At 45.9% G+C, this 18308-nt stretch overlaps 1 protein-coding gene across 8 annotated transcripts in view; it reads right to left on the bottom strand.

Annotated features, from left to right (window-relative positions):
- Positions 1 to 382: 382 nt before the first annotated feature.
- Positions 383 to 18308, bottom strand: part of Trpm4 (transient receptor potential cation channel subfamily M member 4) — a 37321-nt gene continuing 19395 nt past the window's right edge. For 4 of the 8 annotated variants that reach the window (XM_047528971.1, XM_047528973.1, XM_047528975.1 and 1 more), the window contains 13 exons: positions 18018 to 18147; positions 17766 to 17911; positions 16689 to 16801; positions 16263 to 16340; positions 14127 to 14558; positions 10688 to 10820; positions 10310 to 10484; positions 10010 to 10187; positions 3580 to 3776; positions 3230 to 3362; positions 2998 to 3070; positions 2803 to 2908; positions 385 to 2711 (listed from right to left, as the gene is read on the bottom strand). In XM_047528971.1, the coding sequence (XP_047384927.1) occupies positions 2707 to 2711; positions 2803 to 2908; positions 2998 to 3070; positions 3230 to 3362; positions 3580 to 3776; positions 10010 to 10187; positions 10310 to 10484; positions 10688 to 10820; positions 14127 to 14558; positions 16263 to 16340; positions 16689 to 16801; positions 17766 to 17911; positions 18018 to 18147 (1899 nt within the window). In that variant the 3' untranslated portion in view covers positions 385 to 2706. Of the gene's footprint in view, positions 2712 to 2802; positions 2909 to 2997; positions 3071 to 3229; positions 3363 to 3579; positions 3777 to 10009; positions 10188 to 10309; positions 10485 to 10687; positions 10821 to 14126; positions 14559 to 16262; positions 16341 to 16688; positions 16802 to 17765; positions 17912 to 18017; positions 18148 to 18308 lie in introns of all 8 variants that reach the window. The other 4 variants (XM_047528972.1, XR_007105450.1, XM_047528977.1 and 1 more) reach the window with 4 other exon arrangements.

Below are 18308 nucleotides of genomic sequence, written 5' to 3'. Positions count from 1 at the left end.
TGAGTAATATTCCATTGTGTATAGGTACCATATATTCTTTATCCATTCATTTGTTGAAGAGCATCTAGGTTGGTTCCATAGCTTACCTATTGTGAATTGAGCTGCTATAAACATTGAAGTGGCTGTGTCACTGTAGTATGCTGATTTTAAGTGCTAGGGTATAAACCTAGGAGAGGAATGACTGGGTCAAATGGTGGTTCCATTTCAAGTTTTCAGAGGAATCTCCATACTGCTTTCCATAGTGGTTGCACCAATTTGCAGTCCTACCAGCAATGTACGAGTGTGCCTTTTTCCCCACATCCTCGTCAACATTTATTATTGCTTGTTATTCTTGATGACTGTCATTCTGAGTGGAGTGAGATGGAATTTCAGTGTAGGTTTGATTTGCATTTCTCTAATTGCTAGAGACATTGAACATTTTTTCATATATTTGTTGACTAATTTTATTTCTTCTTCTGTGAAGTGTCTGTTCAGTTCCTTTATTAGGGCCCAAATTTTACTTATCACCTGATGACCCACCAAAATATCTCACTTTATAAGTTACAATGGCATTTGGGCCCAAATGGAATTGTCAATTCAAAGCAAATTCAGACTCTACTAATTCCTGAAAAATCTGAGCATTGGGCCTTCCCCAATACAGTTACTTTGTAAATGGAAAAAAGTCCCACTTGAAGGAAGATTCAAAATATAAACTTATAGAAGTATTTAATATCTTAACAGACTCCTTTTCAATTTAGGGACTTTTGGTCTCCAAATTGGTTTATGTGTGGAATTTGTGCAAGAGGTTGCGAGTCTACATTTTGATGACTCGTATCAGAGTTATCCCCACGAGACTGGAGTTTTTCTGTTATACAGATATTCCAACAGAGATAAATGAATACAAGGGTCTCAGATCAATTAAATGGGTCTCAGAAAACTATGGAAGGAGTGAAAAGGAACAGTTACCCAGGACTGCAGGCAGAATCAGGCAGCCGTGTAGAGCAGAAACCCACCTAGAGAAGGGCTGGCCGGCTGGGGCTGCTGTGGCCAAAGGCAGACAAAGAAACTGGAAATGACAAAAAATAGAAGTTGACACCTGGAAGTGACTAATGTGGTCTAATGTTGTGGGGCAACATTCAGGAACCAGAATTAATAGGAAAGAGCAAATCCCTTCTTCCTCAGGGGCCAGCCCACCTCTTTTCTCTCTCTCCCTCTCCAGCATCCCTTTGGGGAAAGCCTAGTAGGAGCCCAGTGGCAAAGAAGAGGGTGGCCTGCAGTCTCAGCCCCAGAGTCACACAGCCTTGTAGACGAAGGTGGATTTGGACTTCAGAGGGTAGTTTAAACCTCACGAGGACCGAATTCCAGTGACTTTGCAGCATTTGACATTCCTAAACACAAAGTGCATCACAAAGGCTTTGGATCCAGGTTGCCCACGTTTCTAGTCCAACTCAGGAACATTCGAGTTGTGTGATTTCATGGGAGCCACTTACCTTGTGTGCCTGTTTCCTGTGCAAAGTGGAGATGACACCTTCTGTGGCTACCATGAGGCTTCTCTGGTTTAGTGCACGTGAAGCGCTCTCGATGCCAGACAGACAGCACTGTGTCGACCAGCATTGCTGCTGTTGCTGCTATTCCCGCCGTCCTCATTACCATGATTACTACTACTTGGGTTGGTGAGAACTGATTCAGCATTTTCCAGAGAAGTCTGATTGTCACGCAACACTTGGCAACATTTCAAAGCTACGCTGTACCCAAAGAGGCAGAGAGTTGGACTCCCTCCAATTTGGAGGAAGGATGTTTTGGTTTTGATTTTTGCATGTTGGTTGTTGATGGCTTTCTTGCTATTTAACTAATAATTGCTGTCACCTCAGCCTTGTCATTACCAGTTTAGTTTGTTTTGGGTCATTTAGTAAAATTGCATGTATAATGATGCATATTTGCCTCAACCCCATGCGTGCGTGGCCTGCAATTTCCCACTAATTAGACTTTTTAAAGACACATATGCATTTATCTACTCAAATTTGCATCATCTGTTCGCCTATTGCCAAAGCAGATGTACACAGCACCCACTCACCCCTCCAGAGAATATAATTCACTTATTACCACTGAGTTATTTTTCCACTAGAAAGTAGAAACTAGGAGCGGCCCAGATGGGTTCTCATCCTCTGCAGTGAGGGCCATCAAAATAGCATAGACAAAAGGTGCTGGGCCTGAGTCAGGCACGAATAGTGGTGCTAACAGAGGGAGAGACTCTCAGATATTTGAAACACAGCAGTAAATCCACCGAGGACCACACACCCACCAGCCTAGTTCCAGGCACCACCTCAGAAAGGTCTTGACACCCACCAGTTTCTCCAAGTCAAAAATCCACATACTATTCATCTCAAATGGCTTTATTTCCCCAGTATGGGGAAGCTGTGAATAGGGGCTGTGGTCCCTGTAGTTCCAGGGGTCCTCCAGCCTCCCCCTGCTGAGGCAGGCCCTCAGAAAGTCTGGTCCTAGTTTGATCCTCCCAGAGCGGGACTGGTCCTGGGAGGAGCCTGGCCTGCTGTGGTTTGTATAGATGACGCTCCAGAAGGTGGTCCCAACAGCTGCCCAGGTGTAGTTCAGGAGCACGGGGCCCACCTCAAAGACAAGGCCGTTAGGTGCACAAGTTGAGGCCAGCTGGGCCTCACTCTAGGAGCAAAACTCCCTGTGGGGCTACTCACTGAAGTCCACCAGCAGCACTCAATCTGGAGGGAAGAGAGAAGAGCAGGTGATACAAACCCTGCAGAAGTACAGGAACAGAGGCCAAAAATGCACTGACAGGTCCTACACACCAACCTTTGGGCCCAGGCAGGGTTGGGGGCGGTGGCCCCCCTGGTGGCAGCAAGGCAGACCGGCTCAGGGCCTCAGCCACCCAATCCAGTACACGACTACAGTGTTGGACCTGGGGAACAGGAAAGGATCAAGATAGGAGAGGGGAGCTCGGGTGCCCCAACCCGGCCACAGTCCCCCAGCTAGGCCCCAGGTCCTCACCTCCTGCTCCAGTCCTTTCAGACGTCGCTCATACTCCCGGATCTGTCCCAGTTGCTTCAAAGCTGTGTCCACTCTAGGAAGGGAGGCCTTTGGGCAGGTGGCAACCAAACCCAGAGACCCCGCCCTCATGCTCCACCTCTGTCGAGGCTCTTCGCAGGCCCCGCCCTGTCTCCACCCAGATATGAGACCCGCCCCAGGCTAGAAGCCCCGCCCCACTCAGCCCCGCCCTCACTTCTGTGAAGTGCGCTTTAGACGCTCGGAATCGCTATCCCGCTTGTCCCGAGCTCGTGCCAGAAGGAAATTTTCCTTGTGCACAGACTCCCACGTCAGCAGCCTCCGCTCGGCTTCCTTGGAGAGGTAGACACCTGGAGGGCGGAGTACGGATGAGGCAAGGGGCCACACCCCTCCCCACCCCCCACACCCCCGGCCCCTCAGCCAGTTCCCTAGAACCCGCCCCTGGGTGTCCCTGGAGCACGCCCCGCCCTCACACCTGAGCCACGCCCACAAACCCTAAGCATCCCCCGCCTTTCCATGTTGAACTTTCCCTAAATCCCGCCCCCGTAAGACAAGCGCTGTTCTCACGGAAATGCTCGAGGACTGGGGACGAGGGCAAGTTGGCCCCACGACGCCTGCACAGTCGGCTGATGAGGAGGCGCACGTGGGAGATGACGATAAGGGGCGGGGCCAGTGCAGGCCTAGAGTGGAATTCCCGGATGAGGCTATATCGCTGCGCCTTCCAGTAGAGGTCGCTGTTGCCCTGTACTTTGCCAAATGTGTAGCTGCAGAGGCCAGAGGTTAAGGGTTACTGGGGTCATGGTCCAGTCAGGGACAAGGGATCAAGATTAGATGTCAGGCAATATCAGTTCAACATCCAAGGCAGCAGGTAGATGTCAAGGTCAATAAAGTCCGACTACTACAAGATGTGATTAGAAAAGTCAAGTTAGAAGGGTCAGATGTCAAAATTCAAGTTGGAGACGTCATAAATTAGGGGAGATGTTGGAGAAAGGACTGGAACCGGACTCAGAAGTCAGCCTGGATAAAAGTAACTAAAATTAGAAACAAAGTGTGAACAGCACTATCCACATTGAAGAAATAAAAAGCAATGCAAGAGAATGTACGTTAAATTATATAATTTCAATGAAATGTACAAATTCCTAGACACATACAAGTTACCTAAACTGACTCAAAAAGAAGCAGAAAATCTCAAAAGTAAAGAGATTGAATTACTAATCAAAATTTGCTGTTGGGCACAGTGGCCCATGCCCATAATCCCAGCAGTTCAGGAGGCTGAGGCAGGAGAATTGCAGGTTTAAAGTCAGCCTCAGTAATTTAGTGAGGCTCTAAGCAATTTAGTGAAACCCTATCATAATATAAAAAAATTAAAAGGGTTGGGGATGTTGCTCCGTGGTTAAGCACTTCTGGGTTCAATCCCCAGTATCAAAAAAGAAAAAAGAAAAAAATTTTCCAGTAAGGCATAGTGATGCTCACCTGAAATTCCAGCCGACTCTGGAGGCTGCAGAAGAAACTCAAATTCAAAGCCAATATAAGGGATTAAGCAACACCATTTAAAAAAAATTTTTTTTAAAGCAATTGTATCACCTTGTGATATTATAGCCATTTAGTTTATGAAAGTACACTCCACGCTTTGACACTCACACAATGGAGAAATCACCTAACAACACATTTCTCAGAACATATCCCCACTATTAAGTGACACACGATGAATCCTGAGAAAGCTCCTAGAGCTAATAAATGAATCAAGTCAAGTTTCAAGGTACAAGAATGCACAAAAATCAGTTATGTTTATTATACCTGCAATGAATAATCTCAAATGAATATTAAGAAAGCAATTCCATTTATAATAGCAGCTAAAAAAATAAAGCACCTAACAAGAAAGTTAAAAGGTGAAAGACCTGCATACCAAAATTACAAAATATTGCTGAAAAAAAATTTTAAGAGACCTAAATAAATGGGAAGGCACCCTGCATTCATGAGTAGGAATACTTGATACTGTTAATGTATCAGTGCTACCCAAAGCAATCTGCAGATTCAGTGCAATCACTATGCAAATTCCAACTTTTGCTGGTGAGATGGCGCACACCTGCAATCCCAGCAGCTTGGGAGGCTGAGGCAGGAGGATGAAGAGTTCAAAGCCAGCCTCAGCAAAAGCAAGGCACTAAGCAACTCAGTGAGATCCTGTCTCTAAATAAAATACAAAATGGGGCTGGGAATGTAGCTCAGTGGTCAAGTGTCCCTGAGTTCAATGGTTGAAAAAAAAAGAAAAAAGAAAAAGAAAAAGAAAAGAAAGAAAGAAAATTCCAACTTTTTTGTAGACCCAGAAAAATCCAATCCTCAAGGTCATTTGGATAGCCAAAATAATCTTACAAAAAAATAAAATCAGAATATTCACCTTCTCAATTTCAAAATATGCCATGAAGCTACAGTAATCCTAACTGTGTGATATTGGCATAAAGACAGTCATAGAGATCAGGGGACTAAAAGTCCATAAATAAACCCACAAATCAATGATTGTTATAGGTGAATGTAGTTCTCTAAAAAAGATATGGTCAAGTCCTAACCCCTACTACCTCAGAATATGACTTTATTTGGAAATAGGGTCTTTGCAGAGGTGATCAAGTTACAATGAGGTCATTAGGTGGTACCTAATCTAATACAATTGTCATTATAAAATGGGGAAATCTGGACTCAGACTCATGGAGAAAATGAAGCAGAGGTTTCGATGATGCATCTACAAGCCAAACACAGCCAACAAACCACCAAAAGCCAGGGGAGAGGTGTGGCATGGATTCTTCCTCCCAGTGCTCAGAAGGAGCCAACTCTGCCCACACCTTCTTATTTTGGACTCCTAGCTTCAAGAACTCTGAGACAATAAATTTCCATTATTTAAAGATACCTAGGTCTTTACCTCAACATTGTAAAAGCTGTCTATGCTAAGCCCAAGGCCAACGTCATTCTAAATGGATGAAATTGAAAGCATTCCCTCTAAAAACTGGAAAAATACAGGGATGCCCACTTTCACCACTTCTATTCAACATCATCCTTCAAACTCTAGCCAGAGCAATCAGACAGAAGAAAGAAATTAAAGGGATACAAATAGGAAAAGAAGAACTCAAACTCTATTTGCCAACAAAATGATTCTATATTTAGAAGATCCAAAAATTCTACCAGAAAACTTCTGAAACTCACAAATGAATTCAGTAAAGTAGTAGGATATAAAATCAATACCCATAAATCCAATGCACTTCTGTACATCAGTGATGAATCCACTCTAAGAGAAGTTAGGAAAACTACCCCAATCACAATAGCCTCAAAAAAATAAAATACTTGGGAATCAATCTAACAAAAGAGGTGAAAGACTTCTATGATGAAAACTACTGAACACTAAAGAAAGAAAAAAAAAATTTTTTTTGGGTGCTGGGGATCGAACCCAGGGCTTTGTGGTTGCAAAGCAAGCACTCTACCAACTGAGCTATCTCCCCAGCCCCTAAAGAAAGAAATTGAAGGAGATCTTAGAGGATAGAAAGATCTCCCATACTCTTGAATAGGCAGAATTAATATTGTCAAAATGACCATGCTACCAAAAGTGTTCTAGAGAGTTAATGCAATTCCTAGTAAAATCCCAATGACATTCTTCATAGAATTAGAAAAAGCAATCGTGAAATTTATTTGGAAAAATAAGAGACCCAGAATAGTCAAAGCAATCCTTAGCAAGAAGAGTGAAGAAGGAGGTATCACAATACCAGACCTTAAACTATACCACAGAATGACAGTAATAAAAACAGCATGGTATTGGTACCAAAACAGACATGTTTACCAGTGGTACAGAATAGAAGACACAGAGGTAAACCCACATAAATATGGTTATCTCATACTAGACAAAGGTGCCAAAAACATTCACTGGAGAAAAGATAGCCTATTCCACAAATGGTGCTGGGAAAACTGGAAATCCATATGTAACAAAATGAAAGTAAACCTCTATCTCTCATGCTGCACAAAAATCAACTCAAAGTAGATTAAAGACAGGCACTAAAATAGAGATCCTGGGCTGGGGAGATAGCTCAGTTGGTAGAGTGCTTGCCTCGCAAGCATAAGGCCATGGGTTCAATCCCCAGTACCAAAATAAATAAATAAATAAATAAAAATAAAAAATAAAATAGAGATCCTGTGCCTAATAGAAGAAAAATTGGGCCCAAATCTTCATCATGTCAGCTTAGGATCTGACTTCCTTAACAAGATTCCTAAAGCACAAGAAGTAAAATTAAGAATCAATAAATGGATGGATTCAAACTAAAAAGCTTCTTCTCAGCAAAGGAAACAATAGTGTGAAGAGAGAGTCTAGAGATAGGAGAAAATCTTTACCACATGCACCTCAGATAGAGCACTAATCTCCAGGATATATAAAGAACTCAAAAAACATAACCAAAAAAACAAATAATCCAATCAATAAATGGGCTAAGGAATGGAACAGACACTTCACAGAAGAAATATAATCAATCAACAAATATATGAAAAAATGTTCAACATCTCTAGCAATTAGAGAAATGCAAATCAAAACTAAGATTTCATCTCACTCTAGTCAGAATGGCAATTATCAAGAATACAAGCAATAATAAGTGTCAGTGAGGATGTGGGGAAACGGGTACACTCATACATTGCTGGCGGGACTGCAGACTGGTGCAACCACTTTGGAAAGCAATATGGAGATTCCTAAGTAAACTTGGAATGGAACCACCATTTGACCCAGCTATCCCACTCCTCAGTTTATACACAAAGGACTTAAAACCAGCATACTACAGCAGCACAGCCACAACAATGTTTACAGCTGCTCAATTCACATTAGCAAAACTATGGAACCAACCTAGGTGCCCTTCAACAGATGAATGGATAAAGAAATTGTGGTACATATACACAATGGAATATTACTCAGCCTCAAAAAAGAATGAAATTATGGCATTTGCAGGTAAATGGATGGAACTCAAGAAGATTATGCTAAGTAAAATAAGCCAATCCCAAGAAAAACAAAGGCCAAATGTTTTCTCTGGTCTACAGTGGCAGGGGGTACAGAGGGTTGGGGAAGAATGAAGGCACTTTGAATTATGTGGAGGAGAGTGAGGGGAGGGTTGGGATGGTGAGGAGGGGAAGGACAGTAGACTCTATATACATGTATGATTACACTACTGGTATGACTCAGCACCATGTACAGCCAGAGTAATGAGAATTTATGCTCCATTTCTGTACAATGTGTGAAAATGCATTCTATTGTCATGTATAACTAATTAGAACAAATAAAAAATTATGAAAATTTTCCAAATAAAGAAATTTATGATTCCTCTCTCAAAAAAATTTTAAAAAAGATACCTGGGTCTGGTTATTTTATTATAACTGCCCAAGGAAACAAATATAATGGCTGACTGATTTTTAACAAGGATGCTAAGTCTAGTCAATGGGGAAGAACAGTCTCTTCAACAAATTGCCCTGGGATGAATAGATTTCCACATGCACAAAGTATGAAGTTGGGCCCTTACCTCACACCAAACACAAAAATTGACTCAAAATGGACCAACACCTTAAATATAAGGGCTAAAACCATAAAACTCTTATAAGAAAACACAGAAGTAAACCTTGCTGACTTTGAACTTGGCAATAGATATGATACCAAAACTACAAGCAACAACAACAAAAAAAAAAAACTGATAAATCAGACTTCATCAAAATTAGCAGATTTTGTGTTTCATAAGATATTATCAGGAAAATGAAAAGACTACAGAATGGGAGAAATTGTTCCCAACTCATAAATAGGAAATAACTTTAATATCTAGAATGTATGATGACCAGCTACAATGCAACAACAGAAGGCAACCAATTTAAAGATGGGCAAATGGGGCCAGGGCTGTGGCTCAGTGGTAGAGTGCTTGCCTGGCATGTGTGAGGCACTGAGTTCGATTCTCAGCACCACATATAAATAAGTAAATAAAATAAAGGTCCACCAACAACTAAAAAAAATTTTGAAAAAATAAAAATGGGCAAATGATGTGAATATACTTTCTTCCCAAAGATGTACAAGTGGCCAACAAAGATGTGGAACGATGCAGCGACCATTAAGGAAATGAAAGTCAAGATCACAATGAGACATCCCTTTACAACCACTGGGACAACTATAGTTTTTTAAAAAAGAAAATAACAAGTGTTGACAAGGATATAAAGAAATTAGAAGCCTCATAGCTGCCAGCAGGAATGTGAAATGGTGCTACTACTATGGAAAGTGGCTGAACAGAATTACAGAGTGATCCAGCAATTCCAACTCTAGATATACACGCAAAAGAAACAAAAACAAGGACTCAAACTGATAGCTGCATGCCAGTGTTTGTTGGAGCATCATTCACAATAGCTGAAAGATGGAAACAACACAAGTTTCCATCACAGATGAATAGGTAAACAAAATGTGCATGTGTGTACAAGGGAATACTCTTCCGCCATGAAAAGGAAGAAACTCTGATGCATGCTACAGCACGTTTCCAAGTTACACCTGGAAAACATTATGCAAAGAGAAATGAGCCAGAACAACAGGATAAATACTGTATAATTCCACTTATATGAAACACCCAGAATAGGTCAGTCCATTCAAAAATTAATTTGAGGTTACCAAGGCTAGGAGGATGGGGAAACACACACTTTCTGCTTGGATGACGAAAATATTTTGGACAGTGGTGATGATTGTAGAACACTGTGAATGTAATTACTATCACTGAATTGTACACTTACAAACGGTAAAAATGTAATTTTATGTATGTTTAACCACAATTTTAAAAATTCACCCCGGGCTCAAGGTGAGAATCAGTCCAAAGTCATGTCGGGGACAGAGTCTGGCTGGGTTTAGAGACAAGCCAGCATCAGATTTGAGGCGGATTATAAAACTAATTAGAGAATCATGAATCAAGACAGGGTCAAGAGTCAGCTGGGTGAGGTCGGGTCAGGGAGCAAGGGGCCTCACCTGAACATGGCGATGAGCAAATTGAGCAGCAGGATGTTAGCCACGAGCAGGAAGATGATGAGGAGCAGCACCACCAGCCAGTTGGCGTAGAGCGAGACGCAGGAGCCGGCCTGGGTGCCGGGCGGGCGCGCCCAGGCGCCCTGCTCCGACGTGCAGTTGATGTGCTCCATGAGGGTCACTGTGAACGGGACGCGCGGATGGGCCAAGGGGAAGGAAGAAGCCGGCGCTCGGGAAGGGAAGGTGGGCGGAGGCCCGGGGCAGCGCGGGGAAGACTCGGAGCGAGGGGGACCGAGACCCTACCGTCCATTTCCTCCTGGGGTATCTGCCCGAAGATCTGCAGGTAGGGTCGGTAGAAGACGCGGCGCAGGATATTCGGGAGGTCACGGTCCCGGGGCCTCAGGAGCCCCTCCGTGGCCACGCCGTAGGCGACCAGCCACACGCCGAGGAAGAAGAGGAAGAAGAAGACGTCCTTCACCTGCGGGCACAAGAGGTACCACCGAGTCTGGCCCCGCCCTTCTCTCTCCTGACTCCGCTCCACCTTTCAGGCCACGCCCCCTCCCCAAAGCCCGCCCTTCCTTCTGAAGCCCGGGCCTCGCCCTCCCTGACCCTCCCCTGGCCCCACCCCTTTTCATCCGGCCACGCCCACCAGACCACGTCCCTCCGTGGCGCTGCCCTCACCATCTTGCTCACGATGACGATCTTGGGGCCCAGCTGTTTGTTCACCGTGAAGATGTGCAACAGGCGCAGCGTGAAGACCATGAAGTCCAGGCACAGGACAGTGCGGCCCAAGTCGTACAGGCCTGGAGTCAGCCTGGGGTGTGGGGAGACGTGTCAGTGGTCACTCGAGGGTCACAGTGTGCCAAGGAAAATGACAGTCTTCCCAACACCCTGCTTCAGACGAAACCGAGGCCTTAACAGGGCAGGACCAGCATCCTCTGTTTCACCAGGAGTTTACTCGAATTTACTCTGTGGCAAGTTGGACCACACGCAAGGCACTGGCACCACTAAAAGGCTGAATGAACAGCTGCTTTAGCAAAAGCCCAACAGTCCCTGTAAGAATCAAGTTGGGAAGACCACTGAAATATCTGTCCAACTCATAAAAGGCAAAATATAGAGAGATCCTGCAAACCAGCAAGCAAAAGACAAGCAACCTAACAGGAAATCAGAAAAAGGGTAACCACATACACTTAATTCACAGAGGTAGTTTAAAACAAACACCAAGGTTTTCTATGGGGAAAATAAAAACTACATCCCTAGTTTGCATCATCATGCACTTAAACTTCGGATAGATTAAACCCACAGTAAAAGGAAAAATTAAAGATTTCAGAAGAAAATATAGAATTGTTACATGAGTTGGGTAGGATAGGGTGTCATACAAAGAAAGTCTTACAGAAAAATCACAATAAGGAGCTGAGTACGGTGGCTCACACCTGTAATCCCACCTACTTGGGAGGCTAAGGCAGAGGACAGTAAGTTTGAGGCCAGCCTAGGCAAAATTTATTGAGGCCCTAACCAACTTAGCAAGATGGCCCTTTCTCAAAATAAAAATTTAAAAGGGTTGGGGATGTGGCTCAGTGGTAAAACGCCCTAAATTCAATCCCCAATACCCCCCACCTAAAGAAAATGTTACAGGTGTAAAGTATCAAGTATTGCCAAGCATGTTCTCAAGGGGCACTCTCCTACCCTGATGGTAGGTGTGTGAATGGGTGAAGCAATTTAGAAGGAAATCGATCCATGTGAAGAATATACTTGGGCTGGGGGTGTAGCTCAGTGGTAAAGCACTTGCCTAGCATGTGTGAGGCAATGGGTTCAATTCTCATTACCAAATATAAATAAACAAAATAAAGATCTATCGACAACTACAAACATATTTTTAAAAAAGAATATCCGTGAACTTTACATCTAGGATGTAAGTTTTTATTATTTTGGAGTAACAAAAAGTAGAAATAACTGAAATGGTCCAGCCAGGGGGAACTGGAAAAATAAAGGATGATTTGTTCATTCAATCCTAGAAGTGACTGGACAATTCTCCTTTGCAAACTGAAATCTTTCCATTTTCCCATGGAATAATTCTCTGGTCACCAGGGAATTGACAGCTTGAAAAAAATGTCAAAAATACCACTGGCATTCCTAGATCATGGTAGCACATGGCCTTAGTTCTTTTTCCTTAGTTCTTTAGTCTCAAAAGACACTTTATATAAAATGCACCTCTTGCTCTCTGTTTGAATAACTTATTCATGTCCGATTGCTTGGCATGGTTCTAACACAGAGGAAGCCTGTGCCTCTCAGCCTGCTGAGGATCTCAAAAGGGAGTGCTGCTTCCCTTGTAAATAACTAGCTACCAGGTTGCCTCAATGCTTTTTGTCTGCTCCCCTCAAAAGGAGGGGGTTCTCTAACAGTTCAGACTCAAGGAAGGAAAGAAAGAGAGAGGGAGGGTGGGAGGGAAGGAGGAAGATGAGGAAGGAGAGGTGGAGGATTAGAGCTAAAGCAGTTAATATCTAATGATAACTTTACACTGTCAAGAATAGAAAATGAGGGGTTGGGGATATAGCTCAGTTGGTAGAGTGCTTGCCTCACAAGCACAAGGCCCTGGGTTCAATCCCTAGCACTACTTAAAAAAAAAAAAAAGTAGAAAATGAGTCTTTGTTGAGAAGCTCTCCAGATGATTTTTAATCTCTTTTTAAAAAAAATTTTTTAGTTGTAAATAGACACAATACCTTTATTTTATTTATTTTTATGTGGTGCTGAGGATTGAACCCAGTGCCTCACATGTGCCAGACAAGCGCTCTACTACTGAGCCACAACCCCAGCCCCTGATTTTTGTCTCTTCAACTTCAACACTTTCATCTTATTGTCTTATAAAAAGAACTAATTTATTCATTAAGTTCTGGCAAAGAGCATCCAGTCTTGTCTGACCTTTAGCCAAAGATGGCTAAAATCCTTTCTTCTGGAATTTGATGTAGATTTACAGAGAATGAGGTATATTTGCAAATACTGACAGAGAAGGAATTTCAGGACATATTGTAGAGAAAAAGAAAAAAAATTGCCAGAAGAATACATTAAATATCATGTCATTTTTACAAAAGATGTTATGTGGGGCTGGGGTTGTGGCTCAGTGGACGAGTGCTTGCCTAGCATGTGTGAGGCACTGCGTTTGATCCTTGGCACCACATATAAATAAATAAAATAAAGGTCCATCAACCACTAAAAAAAATAAATAAAAATTTAAAAAGATGTTATGGATATGGATCATCCATGGAAATGAATAGAAAAAGAACAGGCAGGGCATGCCCCAAACTGTTAACGGAAGTCACCACTGGGAAAGGGCAGAATGCTTCCACCATATGAGGAAAATCTTGTTTCTGTTCTATGTTCCTCTTCATGTGTATAATCTCGTTCAGTGAGGATGTATCTTCCTATTTCTTTGGTAACAGGCTACATTAAAAAGATGGTTTAAGTTGCTGGAAGATGAGACAGAAGTCATGTAAGGAGTTTATAATCTAGTGTGAGGACAGATAGCACAAGCCATGGTCAGAGCACCACTTGGGGGGAGCTTGGGGAAAGACGCAGGGGGGGCCCAGAGGAAAGGAAGCCTTCAGAGACAGGAAGAGCCAGCTGAGGTCTAAAGGAGGTGTAGGAGTTGGCCTGGCAGAGGAGAGGGGGATTTTCAGAGGAGGAACAGCATAGACCAAGACCCAAATGCACCAGGAGTTGTTTTCAAGGACACTTTGACCTGCCCTTGGGGCAGCACAGACTGTGATCTGGATCTATAGAAGAAAGGAACCAACCCTCCACAGCCCCGTCCAAGCCACCGAAGATACTGAGAGTGAACGCCTCGCCATTTGTGGGGGTGTTTGCTTTCCTAGCATATGCCCGCGCTGGATTCCAAGCCCAGCACGCAAAGATAAAAGTTGGGGAGACAGCCCTGCAGAAAGGGGCAGCCACCATGCCGGGCGGGGCCAGTGGGTGACAGCAGGCCCACTGTGCTTTGACTGACCGGGACTGGGTTCATTTTTGAACTCGGAGACACTATCGTGAACTGCTGCCCACCGCGGAGAATCAAAGGGCAGCGCCCTGGAGGGGAGGGTCAGAGGTCGCCCCAGGCCTGGTCACTCACCTGCAGCCCACGCCCAGGAGAAAGCAGGTGAGCGCCACCAGGTCGCACTGGTTCCAGGCGTCGGCGAGGTAGAGGCGCAGGCGGCGGCGCAGAGGGGTCTGGCCGGGCCGGGGGCCCCCGCTGGCCAGGCTGCCCCAGCCGCCGCCCAGGCCCTGGCGCAGCTCCTCGCAGAGCAGCGTGAAGGCCCAGAAGTAGAGCAGCAGCTCGGCGGGTCCTGGCGCCGCCGGCTGGAAGTCGAGCAGCAGCACGTGGGCGAAGAGCAGCAGGAAGAGCAGGTAGCTGACCACGTTACCCAGGAAGGCGGTCACCGGCGCCCCCCAGAAGTGGGACCAGCGGCGCAGGCACCCGTGCCGGGCACAGCCCCCGCCGCAGCCCGAGGGCCTCCGCTGCCGCCGCCCGCCAAGGGGCACCTTCTCAGGGGCGTCCTTCGGCCTGGCCCGGGAGAGAAGAGCAAGGAAGCTCCCACCAGACCTGAGCCCTGGCCTTCCCCCATCCGGGCCCCTCCCCTTGCACACCTGCCCTCCTTCACCTGCTCGCTTGGGATCCTGCATGACCTGAAACTAAATCTGGCCAATGCCACCTTCTTGACCTATGACCCCCCTGTCTAACCTCTGACCTCTGAAATCTCCCTTGATCAAGTCTGAGGCCCTCCCATCTCTGACTTCCTCCACCTTCGAATTCTGACTGCTGACCCCTGTGTGGCTTTGGACTCTGGTCTCCCACTTCACAACCTCTGGTCTTGGATCATCTACCTGACTCCAAAATGACCTGTGACCTCCTGGCCCCCAGACTTTCTGTGATTGGACCCCCAGGTTTAACCACCCATGTCCCTAAATATTAACCCCTGGTCTGCAAATTCCCATAGCAGATTATCTTTCCTATATCTGATGAGCAACCACACAACCATACTAGACCCCTGCATTCTGGCCTTTGGGGTCTGCTCTAATCTCTGACTCTTCTCACCTGAGCTCTGATCCTATATCCCAATTTCATTCTGACTCTTACTCCTGACCCCAAATCAGAAACACCAAAATGAGCAGTACTACTAACAAGCAATTCAAAAGCTAAAAGGAAAACAAATGGAATTGGAGAAATGTCTTTTCTTTAAAAGTTGAGCAGAGGACTGGGGGTGTAGATCAGTGGTAGAGTGCTCCTAGCATGCAGGAAGCCCTGGGTTCCATCTCCAGCACAATGAAGTAATAATAATAATAGTTATTATTAAATATATAATACTTATTATTAAATGTAATAATGATTATTATTTTAAAATAATAGTTATTATTTTTTAAAAATACTGAGCAAAAAGATAATAGTCTAAAAGTGGGCACAACCAAATGTCATTAACTGTTGAATGGATAAATAAAATGAAGTCTGTCCATACAGGGGACTATTATACAACAATAAAAAAGAATAAAGCACTGAAACATGCTATCACATGAAGAAATCTCAAAAACCAGTCATATAGCATATGACTCCACCTCTACCCAACCTTATTCAGTGGTCCAAATGTTTGTCCTAGTTTTCCTCTTCCATCATGATGAACAGTGTGTATTCATTGTATACTGTCTCAGAAAACTATACACACATAGTCACATGTCACTTAACAACAGGGGCACATTCCAAGCAATGCATTATTAGGTTATTTCATCACTGTGCAAGTATCAGAGTGCATGTACACAAACTAAGACAACTCAGGGCTGCCCACACAGTAGGCAAGCACTCTACCACTGAGCTACACCTCCAGACACACAGGGCCTGACTTTAAGTGCCTTCCTGGGTACCACAACACAGTGACTAAGAGCAAGGGTCCTGGTGCTAAAAAAAGTAGGTGGAATTCCTAAATGAACCGATTCTAGGTGATTCCACTTGATATTGAGGAATGGAAGCACCTGTGGCAAGGGGTAAATGACCTCTAGTGATGACTTCCTTGGTGGCAGAGCCAAATCCTGAACTTGGCATTTGAGAAACTTCCTCAGGGTCTTCAGTGGCTCGCTGAATCCTTTATCTACCAAATTCCAGTTGGCACCTATGCCCTTGCTCTTGCCCCCAGCCCCTAGTGGGTCATGAAAGCTATGCGCTTGTGCCCTGAGACTTCCCCGGGTACCCCCACCTCCCACGGTGTTGAATGTCACTCACCCAACAGGCCCTTCCCCGTTAATGCCCCCATCCATGTCTAAGTCTGGGGCCTTCTGTGTGGACTCCTCTTCTGATTTCCTGGCACGAAGAGAAGGACAGGGTAAGAAATGGAGGGCGAGAGGTCTCCAGAAAGACTCCAACTTCTTCACCCAGAAGCGCTGCAGGGAGACAGAGAGTTGGCCTGCTGTAGTCACCCCAGAGGGGCCTTCCCCAGGAACCACAGCCAGAAAAGCAAAGGAATTGCCCCTAGAAAGACTGCACAGAGCACCCCAAAAAGCTCACCTCCAAGAATATTCCCTCCAGGGGAGGAGGGTCCCTTGCCCAGCAAAGGGACACACTGGGTGGACCAAGTAAGAAGGTGGGCAGAAGTGAGCAGGAAGGAGCAGCTGAGCACCCCCATGCCAACCTCCCCCCCGGGGGACTGACCTGAAGGTGAGGAGGTTGGTGTAGATGAGTGGGGGGCAGAAGAAGGCGAGAACCAGGGCCCAGATGGGTGTGGTGCTGTCCATCTCCCCCCACCACTTCTGTGTCAGCAGAGACTGTGGGGCGTGGGGAGGGTTAGGAGCCCGAATCTCCCCACAGGCCCTTCCCTAAGACGCCCCCCAGGGCCTGGGTCACAGCTCCACAGCACACAGCAGGTTCCCAATGTGAGGGTCATAACTGTCCAAGGAGGTGGACATGGGTCCTAGTGGAGATGCCTCGGGTTTTGGCTAGTAGAGATAAGCAGCCAACATTCCCTGAACTAAGCGCTTTACCTAGATGAACTCATCTCACCAGGGCCACCCCAAGAGGATGGTACTAGTATTTGCTCCTTTTCACAAAGGAGGGAAAGAGGTTAAGGAAATGGCCTAAGGAAACTTAATGGGCACATGGTAGACCTGGAACCCAGGCATTTGTTTCACCACCACCCAAAGGATGGGCTCTGGGTCATTACTTGAAAGACCAGTCAAATTACCCAATAGGTGAGGATGGAACTTCCTGTTGGGTGGGTGCAAATTTCCACACCAGGGATGAGAACTTTTGAGCTCCTGTTCGATTTAATTTAAGGATGCTGAGAAAGTTTTCAAAATGTCTGATTGTCAGGGCTGGAGAGACTGTGGGGGGCAGGCAGGGCTTCCCAACGGGGAGAATTTCCTCTAGCAAGGGTGGGATTTCTGAAACCAAGGTTGGTCTAGAGCCCAAACACCAGGTAACTATCCAGCGAGGTCATTCTAATGGCTGTGAACCAGAACTAGGGACCTCACAAGCAAGTGGGAAGAAATTTCTGTCGATGAGCAGGACCGCCTTTGAGGTTACAGGGATTTCCTATGGGAGTGGACAGAGCTGCCTGTGAGAGCAGGAGCTTGTCCCTGGAGCCAAGGGCCTTCCTGTGCTCGCAGTGGGGACGCTGGCTTTCTGTGGTAGCACAGGACTCACCGGAGGCGAGAAGAGCAAGGCTTTCTCAGGGAGGACCTGCTCCCAAGGGCAGGGGCACAACCCTGTAGTCCCCAGAGTCACGCTCACCTGCACCCCATCCTGGGCAAAGAAGGCACGGGCATCAGCCTGCATGGCAAGCTGGAGGCAGGTGGCATCCCCCCACAGGGGACAGCGGCGGAGCAGGAGGCGCGCGGCCCTTTCTTCGCTGCTGCGGTAGCACGCGCCAAAGAGGTCTGGAGGGGGCCCAGGGAGGAGAAAGCCAGACGAGAGGAGTGGGGAGATGCACATCCCCTTCCCACAGCAGCCCGGTCCCAGCTCCCAGGCGCGGTGCCCACTCACCGACGGCCATGCCCTCAAACTTGACCGCCAGGTCCTTTCGCCGCGCAGCCTCCTCCGCCTCAGGTTCCAAGCGAGCCATTACCCGGAGCAGCAAACAGGCCCCCAGGGCTGAGGCCACAGAGTTGCTTCCCTGGAGAGACAGAGAAAGGGGGCAGGGATGGGGTCAAATATGGAGTGAGGTTCAGGAGAGGGGGCAGAGAAAGCCTGTCGTCCAGGGCAGGGACAGAGCCAGAGGTCAGAAATTGACTGGGGTCATCAGGGTCCAAGGATCGCGTAACCCTTCATCTAGAC

The sequence above is a fragment of the Sciurus carolinensis genome, chromosome 16 (assembly GCF_902686445.1).
Source record: "Sciurus carolinensis chromosome 16, mSciCar1.2, whole genome shotgun sequence".
In the NCBI taxonomy this organism is placed as follows: domain Eukaryota; kingdom Metazoa; phylum Chordata; class Mammalia; order Rodentia; family Sciuridae; genus Sciurus; species Sciurus carolinensis.
Note: the sequence above shows the minus strand (reverse complement) of the source record. Positions and strands in the feature narration are given on the sequence as shown.